Raw genomic sequence first — 17,245 nt, forward strand, 5'->3', positions numbered from 1 at the left:
ACTCTCGCTGTCTGTAAGTAGACTGTAAGTAAATTTTCAGTTGTTTTTATAGCCGTTTTCATCTGTTTTTAGATGTTTCTAACTATATGGCCAAACGTATGTGGGCACCTGACCATCACACCCATATTTAGGCCTGTATAAAGCACACAGTTAGATAGGATGTCTTAGTATGCTTCATTTCATTACACTTTCCCTTCACTGGAACAAAGGAGACAATGAAGACATGGTTTACCAATGGAGGTATGGAGGAACATTATAGCAGTACATTTCTCACTTACTCATTTTCTACCGCTTATCCGAACTACCTCGGGTCACGGGGAGCCTGTGCCTATCTCAGGCGTCATCGGACATCAAGGCAGGATACACCCTGGACGGAGTGCCAACCCATCGCAGGGCACACACACACTCTCATTCACTCACGCAAGCACACACTAAGGACAATTTTCCAGAGATGCCAATCAACCTACCGGGGGAGGAAACCGGAGTACCCGGAGGAAACCCCCGAGGCACGGGGAGAACATGCAAACTCCACACACACAAGGCGGAGGCGGGAATCGAACCCCGGAGGTGTGAGGTGAACGTGCTAACCACTAAGCCACCGTGCCTCCCATATAGCAGTACATTGGAGACTGTAAAGACGTTTGGAGAGTGTAAAGATGTAGACATATATGAAAGGGTGCAGCGGATTTATTTGTTGTTTTTGGGCCTTAAAAAAATGTTGTTACAAAATGTATTAATTTTCTTACAAAAGCTTAGGGTTCCTACACAGCTAATATTAACTATTACCATAAGATTAGCCTATATTTGCAAATTTATCACTTGCAGCAAACATTTAAATTCAACAGTAAAATCTTGGGTATTTAAAGAAATTTCACAAATTCTAACTCATAACCATAACTAGAATTCCTAAAACTGCATTGCAAGATATGCTTCTGAGAACTTCTTCAAATCTACCAATGAACATGATCTATCTGCATAAACACCAGTTATATATACAGGATGCCATGCTTTCACGATTTCCGGGTTGATTCACTAAGGTGGAAGTTGTGGTATTCAGTTGCAGTGTAACCAACCGTTGACAGTTTTCTAAATCAGCAGTCAGATTAAAACCCAGCTAAGGAGAAACATCCTTGTGTTCTGGTGTATGCTTTCTGTGTACACAAGACAAACCTTCAAATCAAAAGAAAGTAATGTAGCAGCATAAAGAGAAACAGGGAAAAAATTTACATATACATAGTTTACATACAGTATACTCTATGTGTATCCCCACTTAGTCATATGCACATAGCCTACACATACTGAGCTTCCATCACAATGTTTTATGTTAACTAGTAGGCATTAGAGGGGAAATATTTAGAGCGTTTAAAATCAAAGTCTGGCCATCCCCATAAAGCAAAAGTGAAAAAAAATTCAAAAGGGAAAATCTTCAACTCTACTTGACAGACTGATAGTTAGCACCTGCTGCTTATTAATTTTACATGTAGTTAATTTAATAAAAGAAAATAATATTCATATTATGTGTAGATTGTACAATTATTTCAGATTTAATATCCATATAATCTGCATATCTTATATACCAGGCACATTATCAAAAAATTTATTACTTGTGGAAAATACACTTCATCAGCATAATCCACCCTGGTTTTTCTAGTCTTACAACCTGGAGAAAAATACGCCATACTCTGAGATCAACAAATCATATTGTAGTTTTCAAAGAGTAGGAACATGTATAAGCACTAAAGTCTAGAAAAAAAATTTAGATGAGGCTGATGAAAGTCTCTTTTACAATAATCTTTTAACACGCCTATATAGTGTTAGATGTTTTCCCTTAGCAGCTGATCACTTGTGTACTGGTTTAGTACAGTGACTTCATTATTTATCATTTGTACACTACTTTTTGTCCACCTTTTATTTTATGATGGAAGTTGAAACTCAGTAAAATGCAGTGGTCACAATGGGATTTATGCAAATGGTGATTTATGTGGAAAAATATGTACTGTAGGCCTACATTTGCATATTTGCAAAGAAATCACAGGACAGACGTCCCTGCATGATAAAAAGCATGATGAAACAACATATGAATGTTTGTGTGTGATTCTTTTTTTCATGAATAATGGTGTCTTGCTAACATATGCAATATATACATAAAGACCTGGGTGTTATATTAGACAGCAAATTGTCTTTTGAAAATCATATTGCCCATATTACAAAAACAGCCGTCTTCCACCTTAGAAATATTGCAAAGCTGAGAAACATTCATGCATTCATGACCTCTAGACTGGACTACTGTAATGCATTACTAGGTGGTTGTCCTGCATCTTTAATAAATAAGCTACAGTTAGTCCAAAATGCAGCTGCCAGAGTTCTTACCAGGACAAGAAAATCTGATCATATAACCCCAATTTTATCATCTCTACACTGTTAAGTTTTGAATTGAATACAAATTGTTGCTACTTGCATACAAGTCTCTTGACGGTTTAGCTCCCACGTATCTAACTAGTCTTCTAACACGTTACAAATCTTTGCGCTCTCTGAGATCACAAAACTCAGGACTTCTGGTAGTTCCCAGAATATCTAAGTCTACTAAAGGCGGTAGCTCCCAAACTTTGGCATAGTCTTCCTGATAGTGTTAGGGGCTCAGACACACTTTCCCAGTGTAAATATAGATTAAAAACTCATCTCTTTAGAATCAAAATCAGAATCAGAAAGATCTTTATTGTCAGGTATGTTTTCACATATGCAGAATTTGTTCTAGTACAGAAGCTCCAAAGTGTAAACAGAATGGCATTGACAAGACATGAACGCATATAATATAGACAGCTGTATGTACAGTGGAAAAATGTGCAAATTGAAATATAAATAAGTAAGTATGTGTTTTAAGTAAATAATGTAAGAGTAGTGTGAGTAGAGTGTGTTCTGTGTATGTCAAGTGTTCGTCAGATGGATTGCCTGAGGGAAGAAACTTCCTATGGTCGTTCTGGTGCTCAGGGCTCTGTAGTGTTGACCAGTTGGCAACAGTTCGAAGAGTGAGTGTGCTGGATGTGAGGGGTCCAGAGTGATTGTCTTTGCCCTTTTGCTCACTCTGGAGAAGTACAGGTCTTGGAGAGGGGGAGTGGGGATTAGTTTAGTCAGGCAAACACATAACACATCCCATAATATTGTGTTCTATTACATCAGACCAAATGCACATCTAGTGCTTGCTAATATTATGAACAGAAGCTACGTTAATCTCCATGAACTCCATGTGGTCTTTTGAATCAATACAACATTTGTCAGACTGTATATTTATAATCACACCCTCCAGGGTCACCCCTATGAGGATGGGTTCAGCTTTGAGTCTGGTTCCTCTCAAGGTTTCTTCCTTTCATTCAAGGGAGATTTTCCTTGCCACTGCTGCCTGAGTCACCTCAGACTTGCTTATTGGGGATAAATACAAGCACATTTACATATATCTTGAATTTTGTATTCTATTACTCTCACTCTCTCACTCACTCATTTTCTACCGCTTATCCGAACTACTCGGGTCACGGGGAGCCTGTGCCTATTTCAGGCGTCCTCGGGCATCAAGGCAGGATACACCCTGGACGGAGTGCCAACCCATCGCAGGGCACACACACACTCATTCACTCACGCAATCACACACTACGGACAATTTTTCCAGAGATGCCAATCAACCTACCATGCATGTCTTTGGACCGGGGGAGGAAACCGGAGGAAACCCCTAAGGCACGGGGAGAACATGCAAACTCCACACACACAAGGCGGGAATCGAACCCCCAACCCTGGAGGTGTGAGGCAAACGTGCTAACCACTAAGCCACCGTGCCCCCTGTATTCTATTAATCGTTCTATTATTCTTTATAATAACCTTTTGTTCTATATTTATGACCTGTAAAGCTGCTTTGAGACAATGTCAATTGTAAAAATGCGATACAAATAAACATCATTATTTATCTTAAGATTATTAATAATCTTTGTTATTTATGTCTGTTTGTATAGTATTAGTGTTATTTAAGTTTGTACTTTTGAGAGTTACAAACAGCTGGAACCAAATTCCTTGTGTGTGTCAACACACTTGGCCAATATACCTGATTCTGATTCAAATATCAAGAGCCTTGTTTTTCTTTTCCTTTTGACAGAAAACGGTGAATTAAACAAAAATATATTCACCGTCTGATTACAGGATGTGGTTAAAAGCTTGACAATGTGAGGTAGATACAGGAAAATTTGTATTTTCTATTACAAACTGTTAGGGGAGACCATTCTTTTTTCCATTTCCTTTGGCTGATGTCAAACACAACATCATATTGAAACAAGGTATTTCCAAACTATTAAACATTAGACGGTTCAGAATTTCAGAACCCTTAAATATGAACTTTTAGATTGGAAATTATATTGATATTGATATTATAAGAATGTGGTGTGCTTGGACTGAGAATTACTGTCAAAACAATAAGAAACGGAACAGGAGGTCCATTCAAAAGCCTTGCATAAGTGCATACTTAAGTGTCATTGGTTAGCTACTGAGGAACAGATGACACTGACTCAACACTTTCACAGCACTACTTCCTCTAAATCCTGTAGGGATGTGCTAACTCATCATATTTGAGAAAACCAACGGCTAACGGCTAATCAAATGCATGGTGTTAAACAGGGTCTGAAAATACTGTATGTCACTTGACAAGATAAATTTAAAGGTATTTTTTTATATTATATTATATGTTAGAGGAAATAAAAGCCAATTGATTGATTTAGTAGAAAAAAAATCAATCATTTTCTTTTAGAGTGGTCTATCTGAAGAGACTGGGCTGACACAAGGACTAATCTCCTGAGCTGACCAGGCAGAGCTCACAAACAAGCTTCCCCTAGGGCTTACAACATCCACAACACCAGGGAACCAATCTCACACCAGAACCAGTCTAAAAGTAAAGTACTTTAGAGAAGAGAGGGGAGGAGTATTGGAGAGAGAGAGAGAGAGAGAGAGAGAGAGACGGGGGCATGAGTAGTTGCTAGGCAAGCTCAGCCTCTAAATCGCTATGTTTCTCTCTAGTGAGCTTTCGCTTGTTGTATCACATGGGGAATGTAGCTGAGCAGCCAAGCAGCCAGTCACACAGAGAAGAGAGGACAGCACACGGATTACACAGCAGCAGAAACAAGAGCTTCAATAACACCACAATCTGCATGCAGCGTGTGTGTCGGCAGACCTTCCAGCTAACTAAATGGCAGGCATGACTCTCCTCTGCCTTAGGCAACACATATTTAGCTGAGGTCACAGTGGAACAGACTTTTCTGGACGTCAGAGTATTTAATGGTTAACCTTATTTGATGATAGGATCCGACTTTTCTGCAGCTAAAAGGTAGGAGTCCACTTTGTTTGATTATAAAGTCATGTGTGCTTTTGGGGTATATCTGTAGTAACATCAAATTGGTCACCAGATGTAATATCTGTAGCTGCTTGGTAGAAATTTTCCACAGGTCAAGAACAAACGTTTTATAAATGATTACTCTATTGCAAGACCCAACTTGACTGAAATGAGAGGACCTCAAGATAAACGGGTTCAAATGAAAAGTTAAAGATTATTCATTTCCGCTAAGATACTTACTGCTTCTGAGGAAAGCAAAGAATGTAGTTTAATCCTTTGTCTTATTTCTCAGAAAGGAAAAAAAATGTACATTTTAATCATATACTAATTCAAATTTTTATGAGTAAGGAGAATGTGCTTAATGGTGCATGTAGGTGTGTTACTCTGACAGTGATATGCAAATAGAGAAACACTCGGTGCCTGTGTTCAAAAACATATAATGTGAAATTTGCATGAGGTTATTGGGAAACATTTACCACAGGCAAACAAAAAAGAGATGACCTATGAGAATGCTAGAACATGAGATCATATTTTAGTAGGTAAATAGGACATCAAGCAACAATAATAATATAATTATAAATGTAATCCAAACCTGCCTATGAGCAAAAACACATTTCATGAAGGTGTGACTGTCAAAGTTGTGACTGTTTAAAGTCACAGTACGTTTTCAAAATTAATTATTTATTATTTATTTAGTCTAGCACACGTATGGACAAGGTTGCACCACAGTAACCACCGAAACATCAGGGTTAAATATATCTGTGCTGACCAGCGCAGGAGATCATTTTGCATTTAGAATCGCTATCAAATTATCAGTAGCCAATAATTAATAACAAATTCACATTAAATCTATTTGTAAAGTGTTAGATTTAACATTTTCTTATAGGCTGTCTCTTTTGCTTGAAAATGTGCGTCTGTTAAAATGCAGTCCAGATCTAATACTACCACTATTAATATTATTATAAATAATATTTAATAATAATAATAATTAATAATAATAATAATAATCAAACAATGCTATATTAAATCATTACTCACATATACAAACCTTCAAAAAATGAAGAAAGGTATTACGTACAAGACCTAATACAGTACATTAATGAATGATCTATAAAGCATGGGATATTATTCTAAATCATGACACTTTTTTAATATCACGAATATACAGATCTCCGATATCATGTGATCATGTACCACCTTGCATGGTACTGAGTGAAAGTAAAACCCTGTAATCGCTCTCAAAATTCTTCAAGATTAATCTTACCTGTTAATTTCATCCAGTTATAGAGATAATTAAATAAGACCTAGTTCCATAATATCTATCACTTAAATGGAGACAAGAGATCAGATGGTGGTTCAGGAGAACAAAGCACCATCAACAAAGCATTCAGATTTAAATTTAGGATGAGATTAAACTTGTGTAGATACATTAAAGAAGAATAAACCCAAGGCAAAAAGTGTTACCTTCTTTTGAAATATAGATAAACAGAATGAAATCTTGTCCTGTCTTGTCTAGTCTTGTCAGTGAATGGTGTAGGAGGTCTATAAATTGTACAGAAGTGTGAAAGAATTTTGTTTTCTGGAAAAGGTAAAAGCACCAACATTTAGACAGCACCAGAAAAAATGTTAAAGTCAAAACATTTTAATTTCAGTATATTTAGCCATGAGTTTGCAAAATCAACAGATTCCTTTTTATTCCATGGTCTTTCATAGCCTGGTCTGCTTGATGCTGGATTATGCTCCAGCTTGAGAGTGCCAAGTGGAGTTTTCTTCTGTGCCTTGGAATCAGCATCTTGATCTGCTCAATCATTTATCTTAAGGATAAGCCTTCTTCTGTTCCAAGGCCGCTGCATCATGCCTTAGGATGCCATCCACTTGCTGAAAACTGTAAAGTTTTTCCACCTACCAGCCCTTACACAAGATGGGAAAGAACAGAATGCCAGGCACCAAAGTTTAACAGTCCACTCAACTGCAAACGTATACAATCAGAGCATCATTTTATTATGAAGACCCTAAGCAAAGAAGAGGAGGACTACCCTCTGGCCTTCATCATTACTATCCACAAAGACCTGGAGATGTTTGTGCGCCTGCTCAGAGCCATCTATGCACCACACAACGTCTACTGCATTCACATAGATGACAAAGCCCAGGCAGAATACAAGCTAAGTGTTCAAAGATTGGCAGAGTGTTTTCCCAATGTTTTTCTAGCCTCAGTTAGCGAGATAGTGACCTATGGTGGTTTTTCTCGCCTGAAGGCTGATATTAATTGTATGGAGGACCTAGTAAGGTCTCCAGTGAAATGGCGAAAGGTGATCAACCTGTGTGGCCAGGATTTTCCTGTCCAGAGCAACCTGGAGCTGGTAAGATATATGCAAGATGAAAAATGGAAAGATAATAACATGACTCCTGGCATAAAACAGCCAGTGAACTTTCGACACAGGACTCAGATACAGCATGTAGAAGTTAAAGGTGATTATGTGGCCTCCTTGGGTCACAAAAAGACCCCTCCTCCACACAACCTGACGATCTACTTTGGTACAGCCTACTACAGTCTACAAAGAGCATTTGTGGAATATGTGCTCACCAGCCCAGTAGCCAAAGACCTGTTGGAATGGTCAAGGGATACCTACAGCCCCGATGAACATTACTGGGTAACCCTTAATCATCTGGAAGGTAAGCATAGACTACTCATGAAATTTGATCCACAGCTATTCAAATAATCAGGGAAGGTCCCAGCATTTGCAAAAACAAATTGAAACTGTGTGAAAATTCAGAACATTTAGGCAATTGACAAAAAGGGATTATAATAAATATATTCACTACCCTGCTCAACATTTCCACAGATGCCCCTGGCAGTAATGTAAATGCTGACTGGGAGGGTAACATTCGGGCCATTAAATGGAAAGACCAAGAAGGGTCAGTACATCAAGGCTGTAAAGGTATGAACACTACAAAACATATACCAGCCATTACAATACTGTATGAAACACAGGAACATTGTGCAACTATTGTACATGTGAGAAGTTTATGTCATGCGCTATACAAGAAACAGGACAATCTTATCAAAAAGCTATATTTGTCTTCAAAGGAATGTACATCAGGGATATCTGCATCTACGACGTTGAGGATTTACCTTGGATAATTGAGAGGAACAGCATGTTTGCTAACAAGTTGGACACCACTAGATTTCCTCAAGCTCTGGACTGCCTAGAACAGTGGCACAGGCACAAGGTCCTACAGCAGGCAAAAGTGCCCATTCAGTTATCATGGCAACTTGCAACAGAGGTCAATATTACTAATGCTACAGTAGCAGGCTAAATGAAAAAGGTTAGACTGAAAGCTAATAGATAAACTAAATTGTCAGTCATTTCAACATGAATTCATTAATCGTTGGAACAAGAGCTAATGAGATTAAGCGCAAGCCTGTTAATTTTTTTGTATTTATTTATTACTATACAAGGTTATGTATCTATGGCTGCCTGTACAGTATGCATTTATGTATTTGTTACTTCTAATGTGTGGGTTAAAACTATTATTTGGCATATATTATAAAGGAGACTATAGAGTTTTTATTTTGGCTGGCTGTAAGTTTCAAGTGCCTCATTCACGAAATGCCATGTTTACAAAGAAAAATAATGTACATAGAGCCAAAAGAGAGAGTTACGCTTATCATTAAATAGAAGCAGCTGCTCGATAGCCACTGATTAACCAAACAATAAACCTGCTTGTCAGTTTAGAGAAGCTGCAGAAAGTAAACACACTGGTCACACTTCCACTTCCTCATTGTTTTATGACCGTTCAAACGATAAGTTAAATAATTAGATATCTACTAACTGCCATAACTGATATGATTGTAACTGTGATGCAATATCAGACTTATTCATTAGGCTTATGACATCATAATATTATGCTTTTTGAACAGGATTTAGCATGCAGTTTGTGTGGCGCTGTTTATATATTACTCTGTTTTTCTCCTTGGCCAAAATGGGGTTTAATTCGAAAAGCCTGGCCTCTTTTTACTAGTCTAAAGGCATTTCACAAATTGCTATTTCTTGTGCCTCTTTTTTGAAGCAGACTTTTTTGTGTCATCAATAAAGTGTACAACCATTTCATAGTCAATGGTCTGACAATGTGCCTTTATACTTGTTTAGAAACATGATACCATGTTCATCTATAATTACTAATACAGTATGATAGTAATTATACTTACTTTCTGTTATCCATATTCCACTTTTCCTCAAACCTGGATCCTCCCATCACACTGATAGATACTGCATTTGTCATCTTACATTGCTTTGTAGAACCAAGCATTTTCATATCCATGCATACAATGCTATGCAAATATTTGGGCACAAACTTTTGTTGGTTTTAAAGCAAAAAGAAAAACACACCCAATCAACATGCAAGAAAACTCTCAGATCGAACTGTCCTTTACTGGACAGAAAAGGCAAAATCACTACATTGGAACAAGGACCTGTAAGAATCCCAAGCTGATACAGGAGTGTTGGTGAAACATTCTACTCTGCAGTTCTGCTTGCACAAACATGATCTGCATGGAAATGTCATCAGAGGAAATTTTACCTTTACTCGTATTAAGAAAGACAGTGTCTGTAATCAAAATGATAAGAACATACAATCATTTTGCTCAATTTTTGCACAATTTTATCTAAGAAGACATGTGTCAGGTCTAATCTAGCCACAGGTCTGTTAAACTAGCCAAGAGCAAACACTCCAATTTCCACAACACACCAGCACGCCTACTTTCACGGTCACTGGATTTATAATTATACTCACCTGTATTTAATTACACACAAACAAACAAACGCACACACACACACACACACACACACACACACACACACACACCAGGAGCTGGGCCAGATAATTTTGAACGCAGGTGCTGATAGCACGCCTGTTTATTTACAGTTGGGAGCGGAGTCATTACAAATAATATATGCAAAATAGATCTTCTTCTTCTTCTTCTTCTTCTTCTTCTTCTTCTTATTATTATTATTATTATAATTATAATTATTATTATTATTATTATTATTATTATTATTTATTGTTTGAAATCCAAGGAGCACTCAGATTACAAAATTAAATGATTTTGCATAGACATTAATTAAACACCAGAATGTCAGTCAATGGCTATACAACAAACATCTCTAGCACTGAGGTATTTATGGGCAAAAGTTGTTGTTTCATCCAAAAATCTGAACAATCAACATCTGAACCGTTCGCGTTTTCACTAGAAGCGAAATCTGAATTAGAATTACAGCAAGAAGTCGCTTATTTGTCACAAGAAACCAATTAAAAATAAAAATAAAATAAAATGATATGCTAATCCAGTGTAGCCACAACTCATGTCACATGACATTACGTTAAATGTTTTTACTTTATTTCATTTGTTCTTTTAAACGATGAACCAAATTATTGAGTAGAACACGGTCTTTATTTTATTGCTTTAAAACTGTTTGGGGGTGCTATGAGGGAGTTTTTTCTTTATTGGGGACGCTGAAGCACCTGCTAGCCCCTCTCTGGCGCCGCCTATGGTTCATATTTATAAGCTTCTCTTTGTAAGAGCCTCAGTGCAAAGTAACTGTTGACTTCATGACTATTCATGCTAGTTATGTTGAAGCTTCTATGTTTGTAGAAGCCAACATTCTGTTATATTACTGGAGTTATTTTTCTTAGCCAACTTTTTATTAATTGCTACTCCTCCCAGAGCTTTCGAGCCACATACACCAAATCCTGGTCTGAAGTTTGTTGCTATTACTTTTCTAAGCAATAGGAATTCCGGCATTCCCGGTACGGAAGCTCAAAGTGGCCTTTTTTCCCATAGACTCCCATTATAAACTCGGCAAGTTTTCAAGCGATTTACACCAAACTCGGCCAGGTTCTTTAAGACCTTACTCTGGACGAACCTTTGGACCTTATTCTGGAGGAACCTTCGGTTTTCCCATAGCCAACGATCGAAAAATCCCAAAAACTCCCATAGACTTGAATGGGGAATTCTTAAAATTCTCACACACGCAGCGTGCACAGAGCTCAGGCACGGCTTCTCTTCTGTTCTCAACTATCACCTCCACACTATCAATCCGATGATTCCAAAAGTATTGGCCCCAGTCAATACATTTACCACACATCCATCCATCCATCCATCTATCTATCTATCTATCTATCCATCTATCCATCTATCCATCCATCCATCCATCCTTCATTCAACATTAAGAATTACATGTACTGTTCTATGCAGTATAATAATAAGTAGAATCCCATAATGACTACAGTATTGACATGAAATGTCCAAACCCTCACTAGCCACTTTTCTCCAAAAGTATTGGCACTCCACCGGGTATTCTGGTGACGGCACTCGACACCACGCAACATCACGTGCAGCCCTGCCCTAAAATAAGCAAATCAAATAGGAAAATCAAACATTAGCACACCATGGACATGTGACATATCAAAACATTCAGCCCAATGAGGGGAACTGCCTCATGGGTATTCTGATGACGTCATGTGAAAATAAAAAATTAGCACAACACGGACATGTGACATATCAAAACACTCAGCCCAATGTCACGTGATGTCACGTGCAGCCCCGCCCCAAAATAAGCAAAATCAAAAAATTTCCAAAACATTGACATGTGACATATTATAGCACTCAGGATAATGAGGGTAATTGCGTCACGGGTATTCAGATGACGTCACATGCTCATATCCGCTTGCCTTCAAAAGTATTGGAACCCTAGCGGGCCAGTAGCTTTCACAAGCTTTCTGCCCACTTGCCTCAAAAGGTCACACATACCCTTATGTCCAGTCGCCTCCATAAAGCACCGGCCTTTGCGAACACTTGCTTTGTCAAAGCCAACATCAAATTTTGCTGTTACGAACTTTACAAATCTAGTTATTTATTGTTTTTGATCCTTGTTCTACTGACATTTTTCATCAGAATTTTGCACTTGATTTTCAGTTGGTCGATTGCCTGACCTGTGCCTGATCTTTTCTAACCATTTGGATGTGATTACTTCTGTAGTAAATACCATGCTAACTTCCATTTGATCTTCCTTGAAGTCTGAAAAAGAAATCAGAAAAAGTCTGTGAGATTGAAAGTGTCTTCCTTATCTTCATATACTTACGTTCAAATGAACCTAGCTAATTATTGGACCACCTGAAGGTAATAATTATTGGACTAATTATTGGACATAATAATTAGCTTACAATAAGAAGTCAGTCGATGTAACAACAATGTAACAGTACAGATTACAAACTGTCAGCTTCATAATATCGAGTCTGGTAGAGGCACTCAAGAATTTTTACAGCTCTTGATAATAGATTATTTGAAGATTTGTGACTGTAGAATCACGTGTTCATACTTCTTTGTTAAATCTTTGGTAAAATTATCAAAATCAATATAATGCTATTTAAAACTAGTATAAATAATGACATTTAGGCAGTATGTGTAACAACTGAGGTTTCATTTATCAAAGCACATGTACACACAAAGAAATGTATTACTGTAGATAGAGAGCAAGAGAGAGAGAGAGAGAGAGAGAGAGAGAGAAAGAAAGAAAACATGTTAACCATTCACAAATAAGCAGTGTCACGTTAAAAAAAAAATAAACACCTACCTGCCACAAAGAGATACCTCATTTTGTCTGTGAGAGAACCGTGAAAGAAATGTGAAATGATATAGTGATATATGGTCAAAAAGGGCCAAAATGTAAATACATGCATGCTTTGAAGATCATTTGGGGTTGTCAGCAAGATAACCAACAACCAAGATGGTCAAACACATAAGATTTCAGGCCTCTCTGCTTTAAAGTCAATCAGAGCCATGAGATATTTGACTGTCTTCTTAGGAAGACAGAACATTAGCTATGCTTCTGGTAAATTTTTCACCAGACACTTCCTTCCTTTCAAGCACATTAAATCAGAAAATTGCTTATCATGGTTTGTGTTGTTTGGATGGTAATGGCTTTCTTAATGGATGTGTAATATATTAATTTTCCCGAGAAGACCTCAGCAAGCATGTGGTTTTCAAATACATTATAAAAGCATACTTGTAACTTTGGAGGAAAATTTGTTAATGCACTCCAACTGTATGGCATGTTTTTAAGTTTTTTGCTGCAAATATCTTCAAATGTAAGAGGCAAGATCAGGAGACCAACCCTAACTAAATAAACAAGGACAACATCTCTGCAGTGGTGTGAAGTATTTAGAAATGTTGTAAAGTATATTTACATACACTACTAAGGGATTATTACAATACAAATATCTACATTCACCTTCAGGTGGTGCTATAATTCCAAAATTAGAGGTTTTGAGCTCATTTGCAACTCAGGTCATTAGAAATCAGCTAAACTAAAACCGGTCCCCACACAGAGAGCTAATCATATGACTACTGATATCTTTAGATGTTTTCTGCATGCCAAAGTTATTAAGATCAACATCTGAACTGTTTTCAAGTTACTGCATGTTTTAGTAAAGTGTGACTCTTGCACTGCACTTGGAACAAACTCAAATGAAAATGAGAAACCAGCAAGTTGATTTGCTGGTTTCTAAATCCTGAATGTTCAGGTCAAAGTGACGGACCTGTGGGATTAGAAATAACCCAACATATTTGGGTTATTTAACACCAAATAAGCCCAGAAGTCTTATTTTCTGTGTATAAAATCTGTCAAATGTACCAACATAGTATAAATACGTAGTTTTGTTTCTGTAGAGGACTCTGTACTCATAAGGCTGAAACTTAACCAATTATCAGTACTGTGCTGCCCTCCCATGGGCACTATAGGAACAACAGGCAGGAAAATGTTTGCAAAGACCTTTATTTTCAAACCATGCACCCTCAAATATGGAAGCATGATTTTACATTATACGTTATAAGAAGCACGCTGCCATCTCCTAGCAAGTCTTTATAAAGTTTATAAGAAGATGTTTTTTATTAAAACAGGTGACAAATTAAAGGAAATACTGGTGGCTTTGTTATCCAGTTGGTGGCATTTGGTTTTTGTCCATTTCTCACTTTAGAGTGGAGGTGCATTTAAAATCAGTACAAGGTATTTATTACACTGGAAAGCTACAAAATGGTTGATATCTAGTGATTGAGACTGGCCTACCATATGTCATAAAATTTGTACCATATGGATGAAGAGACCTTTCCGATCAGTATAGAAATCTTGAGAATAAATTTATACTATTTTGCAATGAACTTTCCTTCTTTGTGCACAAGTTAAGCCAAACCAGTCAGTATAACAGAGCCAGCAATGTGAATATCCACTAGTACTAATAACACAATATTTCACAAAACTACTGTAGGGAAAATAAGTACAACAATAACAGAATCCATGGTAAAATAATCCAGAAAAAAAAATTAAACCTTTTTTTTGCTCGATAAAATACAAACATGCTAGAAAAATAATAGTCATACGGAGTACGTGTTTGAAAGGATCATATATTAAAGCCACAAAACAGTAAAATTGCTAAATTAGGTCAAATATGTTTAAAGGAGGAATTTAAATGCCTTCTTAAAGACTTTCTCTTCCACTTATCACTAACCATGTGGCTCTTAAAAGTGGTAAGGTGTGTGAGTAACCCAGTTGGACATCTGGTCTTTGGTACGCTTGGCAGAGCTGTGAGATGTGAAGAGGGATTTGTAGGCCTCGGACTTCTCTGTTTCCTGAATGGACCTTTTACTCCCTGCTGCAGCAGTGACCTTCACTGGCTTTGAAGAGCCAGAGGGTCCTGGAGCTAAAATGAGTGAAAGAAAAGAATTTAAAGTATTAAAAAAAAAAATAATAGTTTGTGGTTAAGGTGGAAAAGGTGTTCTGGTAGCATGGTATAGACAGGACAAAAACTCCTTCAAATGTTGAGCAGTGAAGATGACATTATTTCAGAATTGTTCAATTGTTTATAAATTGTTCTCTAATTTTGGTCTCCAGTGTATATATAGGAGAGTATACTGGATTTATATAGTATATTGGATTTTAATGACTGTAAAAACAAGTGGAATGGCTCTGATGAATAAAATCAGTATTATAACAGAAATAATAACAGCAACAACAATACTGTAAACTATAAACAGGAACAATCACCATCAGGATAACAGCAAATAAGTACATTCAATTGTATTCATTAGATTAGATTTGAAATCGATTGACAGTGAACCGTTAAAGACAATTAAATATAAAAGAATCAAAGCTGCTTGACCTGATAACAGTCTTACTCGCTGTTTACTGTCAACTTTAATGTTGAAATCTGCAGCACAGATGACAGATGCTGATCAGTTCACTGTACTGATACTGCAACACTATCACTGTAGTTCATCATAAAAAAATTTTGTTCACACGTACGAAGCTAAATAAACAAACCTCACAGCACCATCTCTTAGGTGGATTATACACTCTCAAACTTATTCTGAAACAAAACATGTTTTGCACAAGAAACTGGTAAGGTGAAAGCGGTCATGCGGATTAGGAATCTACGGTGGCCGGGAAGTGCAAAACAAATTAACAAAACCCAAACCAAATTAACAAAACCGAAAACACTAACAAAACCCAAACCAAATTAACAAAACCGAAAACACATTAACAAAACCCAAACCAAATTAACAAAACCGAAAACACATTATTCATTCATTCATTCATCTTCTACCGCTTATCCGAACTACCTCGGGTCACGGGGAGCCTGTGCCTATCTCAGGCGTCATCGGGCATCAAGGCAGGATACACCCTGGACGGAGTGCCAACCCATCACAGGGCACACACACACACTCTCATTCACACAATCACACACTAGGGACAATTTTCAAGAGATGCCAATCAACCTACCATGCATGTCTTTGGACCGGGGGAGGAAACCGGAGTACCCGGAGGAAACCCCCGAGGCACGGGGAGAACATGCAAACTCCACACAAGGTGGAGGCGGGAATCGAACCCCGACCCTGGAGGTGTGAGGCGAACGTGCTAACCACTAAGCCACCATGCCCCCCGAAAACACATTAACAAAACCCAAACCAAATTAACAAAACCGAAAACACATTAACAAAACCCAAAACACATTAACAAAACCCAAAACACATTAACAAGTCAGACAACCCGGAAGCGGTTGGTATAATTTGTTAATTGAAACTTACCATCATCGGACGAGACACCTTTCATTCACCTTTATATCTTTAATGACAGTCGTCTTGTCCAATGATCGGTAAGTTTCCATTCACAAACTATACCTACCGCTTCCGGGTTGTCTGAATTGGTGCATGAAACACATTAACAAATCAGAAAACAAATGAACAAATCAGAAAACAAATTAACAAATCAGAAAACACAACGACATTTCAGACAACCTGGAAGCTGTTGGTATAGTTTGTGATTGGACAAGACACCTGTCACTCAAAGTATACATGAAGTTCAACAGTCTGCCACAGGGAAAAGTTGGAATGGATGGATGGAATGGATTACTGTGGATTAATTCTGTTATTTTCTTGAACGGAGAACTTTACACATTACACATAAGATTCCATACCTGTATATCTAAAACCGATACACTACCGTTTCTGGGTTGTCTGACTTGTCGTTGTGTTTTCGTTTGTTCGTTAGATTGTGTAATCTAGCAATAGCCAAAGAAATGTCAAGACCTAGGCTTAATAATCTCAGGTGTGGTGTTCTGCAAACATACAAGTACACCGTGTCTACATTTTTTCCAGCGTACATTTCTTGGGTATGTCCGTAAGGCATGGCTACTACTTTATCTATGGCTATTATTACTCAGTCCCAGTGCCTGTTAGTGATCCTTATTAACAGCATTTGCATAATTTCTGAAAAACAAAAACACACACAAAAAAACCCAAAGGAAGTTGGGTTTAAGAATTACCCTTGA

At 37.5% G+C, this 17,245-nt stretch overlaps 2 protein-coding genes across 4 annotated transcripts in view; one reads left to right on the top strand and one right to left on the bottom strand.

The window, feature by feature from the left end:
- The first annotated feature begins 4,942 nt into the window (after window positions 1-4,942).
- On the top strand, window positions 4,943-9,481 carry LOC132844611 (beta-1,3-galactosyl-O-glycosyl-glycoprotein beta-1,6-N-acetylglucosaminyltransferase 7-like). The gene is made up of 4 exons (XM_060868237.1): window positions 4,943-5,356; window positions 7,076-8,035; window positions 8,206-8,301; window positions 8,451-9,481. The coding sequence occupies exons 2-4, from the start codon at window positions 7,099-7,101 to the stop codon at window positions 8,678-8,680; spliced, it is 1,263 nt and encodes a 420-aa protein (XP_060724220.1). The 5' UTR covers window positions 4,943-5,356; window positions 7,076-7,098; the 3' UTR covers window positions 8,681-9,481.
- Window positions 9,482-14,180: 4,699 nt separating this feature from the next.
- Window positions 14,181-17,245, bottom strand: part of rtf2 (replication termination factor 2) — a 31,879-nt gene continuing 28,814 nt past the window's right edge. For 2 of the 3 annotated variants that reach the window (XM_060868239.1, XM_060868238.1), the window contains one exon: window positions 14,181-15,118. In XM_060868239.1, the coding sequence (XP_060724222.1) occupies window positions 14,937-15,118 (182 nt within the window). In that variant the 3' untranslated portion in view covers window positions 14,181-14,936. Of the gene's footprint in view, window positions 15,119-15,593; window positions 17,184-17,245 lie in introns of those variants that run through there. The other variant, XM_060868240.1, reaches the window with a different exon arrangement.

Source organism: Tachysurus vachellii, chromosome 4 (assembly GCF_030014155.1).
Source record: "Tachysurus vachellii isolate PV-2020 chromosome 4, HZAU_Pvac_v1, whole genome shotgun sequence".
Classification (NCBI taxonomy): domain Eukaryota; kingdom Metazoa; phylum Chordata; class Actinopteri; order Siluriformes; family Bagridae; genus Tachysurus; species Tachysurus vachellii.

What these genes read in the sequence shown, in the direction of transcription:
- LOC132844611 (XM_060868237.1), top strand. Translation starts at nt 7,099, where the DNA reads ATGCTCCAGCTTGAGAGTGCCAAGTGGAGTTTTCTTCTGTGCCTTGGA. An exon ending in AACCCTTAATCATCTGGAAG is followed by an intron (nt 8,036 to 8,205) that starts GTAAGCATAGAC and finishes ACATTTCCACAG; the next exon opens with ATGCCCCTGGCAGTAATGTA. An exon ending in AGTACATCAAGGCTGTAAAG is followed by an intron (nt 8,302 to 8,450) that starts GTATGAACACTA and finishes TTGTCTTCAAAG; the next exon opens with GAATGTACATCAGGGATATC.